The 1,164-nt window shown below is 40.9% G+C and overlaps 1 protein-coding gene across 1 annotated transcript; it reads right to left on the bottom strand.

Moving 5' to 3' along the window:
• Positions 1-2: 2 nt before the first annotated feature.
• LOC103584332 (olfactory receptor 1030-like) lies at positions 3-713 on the bottom strand (the record flags this gene model as incomplete). The annotated part of the gene is made up of 1 exon (XM_008565384.1): positions 3-713. A coding segment is annotated over one exon (711 nt), but the record flags the coding sequence as incomplete, so codon positions are not given.
• Positions 714-1,164: the final 451 nt, after the last annotated feature.

Genomic DNA, 1,164 nt, shown 5'->3' on the forward strand with positions numbered 1-1,164 from the left:
CAGGTGGAGAAGGCCTTCTGCCTCCCCTCAGCAGAGCGGATGCGCAGAATATCTGTGAAGATGTAAACGTAGGAGATGAGAATAGTAGTGAGAGAGCAGGTGAGGTTGGAACCAGCCACTACGAACATGGCAGTTTCTTTAACATAAGTATCTGAGCAGGCGAGAACCATGAGAGGCGGGTCCGCACAGTAGAAGTGGTTGATCTCATTGGGTCCGCAGAAGGTCAGACGAAGCATCAGGATGGTCTGCACCAGACCGTTTGCAAAGCCATAAATATAAGCAGCAGCAACCAGAGAAAGGCAGACGCATCTGGACATTTTGCTGCTGTATAACAAGGGCTTGCAGATGGCCATGTAGCGGTCATAAGCCATCACTGCAAGTATGTAATATTCTGTGATCACCAGGGCAATGAAAAAGTGGAATTGTATAACACAACCAGTGAGGGAAATGGTTTTTCTCTTGGAAAAAAAATTAACTAGCATCTGAGGAGTGATGTTGGTGGCATAACAGAGATCTACAAATGAAAGGTGACTGAGAAAGAAGTACATTGGAGTGTGAAGTTTTGAGTCACTTCTGATCAACAAAATCATGCTCACATTGCCCATTACTGTGATAAAGTAGATGACTAAGAATACCACAAAGAGGACAGGCTGCAGCTCAGCTCGATCTGTCAGTCCCAGGAGGACAAACTCAGTCACCCCGGTGGAGTTTTTCTTTCACAAACTCAGCCACCCCGGTGGAGTTTTTCTTTACCATTGCATTTGCTTGGATTCCAGTGAGTTCTAAAGAAAACAAAAGAAAAGTGCATCTGGCTTTTGTCATTTATCCCTCACTTCCATCATATCATCTGCTTTTTGTCTTCTTTTCTCAAATTTGTAAGATATATGGCATGAAGAAATCTCCTAGTATACAATCACATGATTAATGTTTTAAACATCTATCTAAACTATATATATATAGTGTTTCTTATATATAATGGTAGTCATAGTCTTAAATGTTTTTCTGCAAATCTTTTCATGTTTGAGAAGTCTTTCTTTTTCCAGCTCTCTTTTATATTGTTTCATTTACACTTTCCTTGAGCACGAGGGTGTAAACATTGCTTGTCTTTGACATTGTAACCCTTTGTTTTACAATACACCTTTGGATGAGGTCTCTAATGTATCA

The sequence above is a fragment of the Galeopterus variegatus genome, unplaced genomic scaffold (genome assembly GCF_000696425.1).
Source record: "Galeopterus variegatus unplaced genomic scaffold, G_variegatus-3.0.2 Scaffold50394, whole genome shotgun sequence".
NCBI lineage: Eukaryota > Metazoa > Chordata > Mammalia > Dermoptera > Cynocephalidae > Galeopterus > Galeopterus variegatus.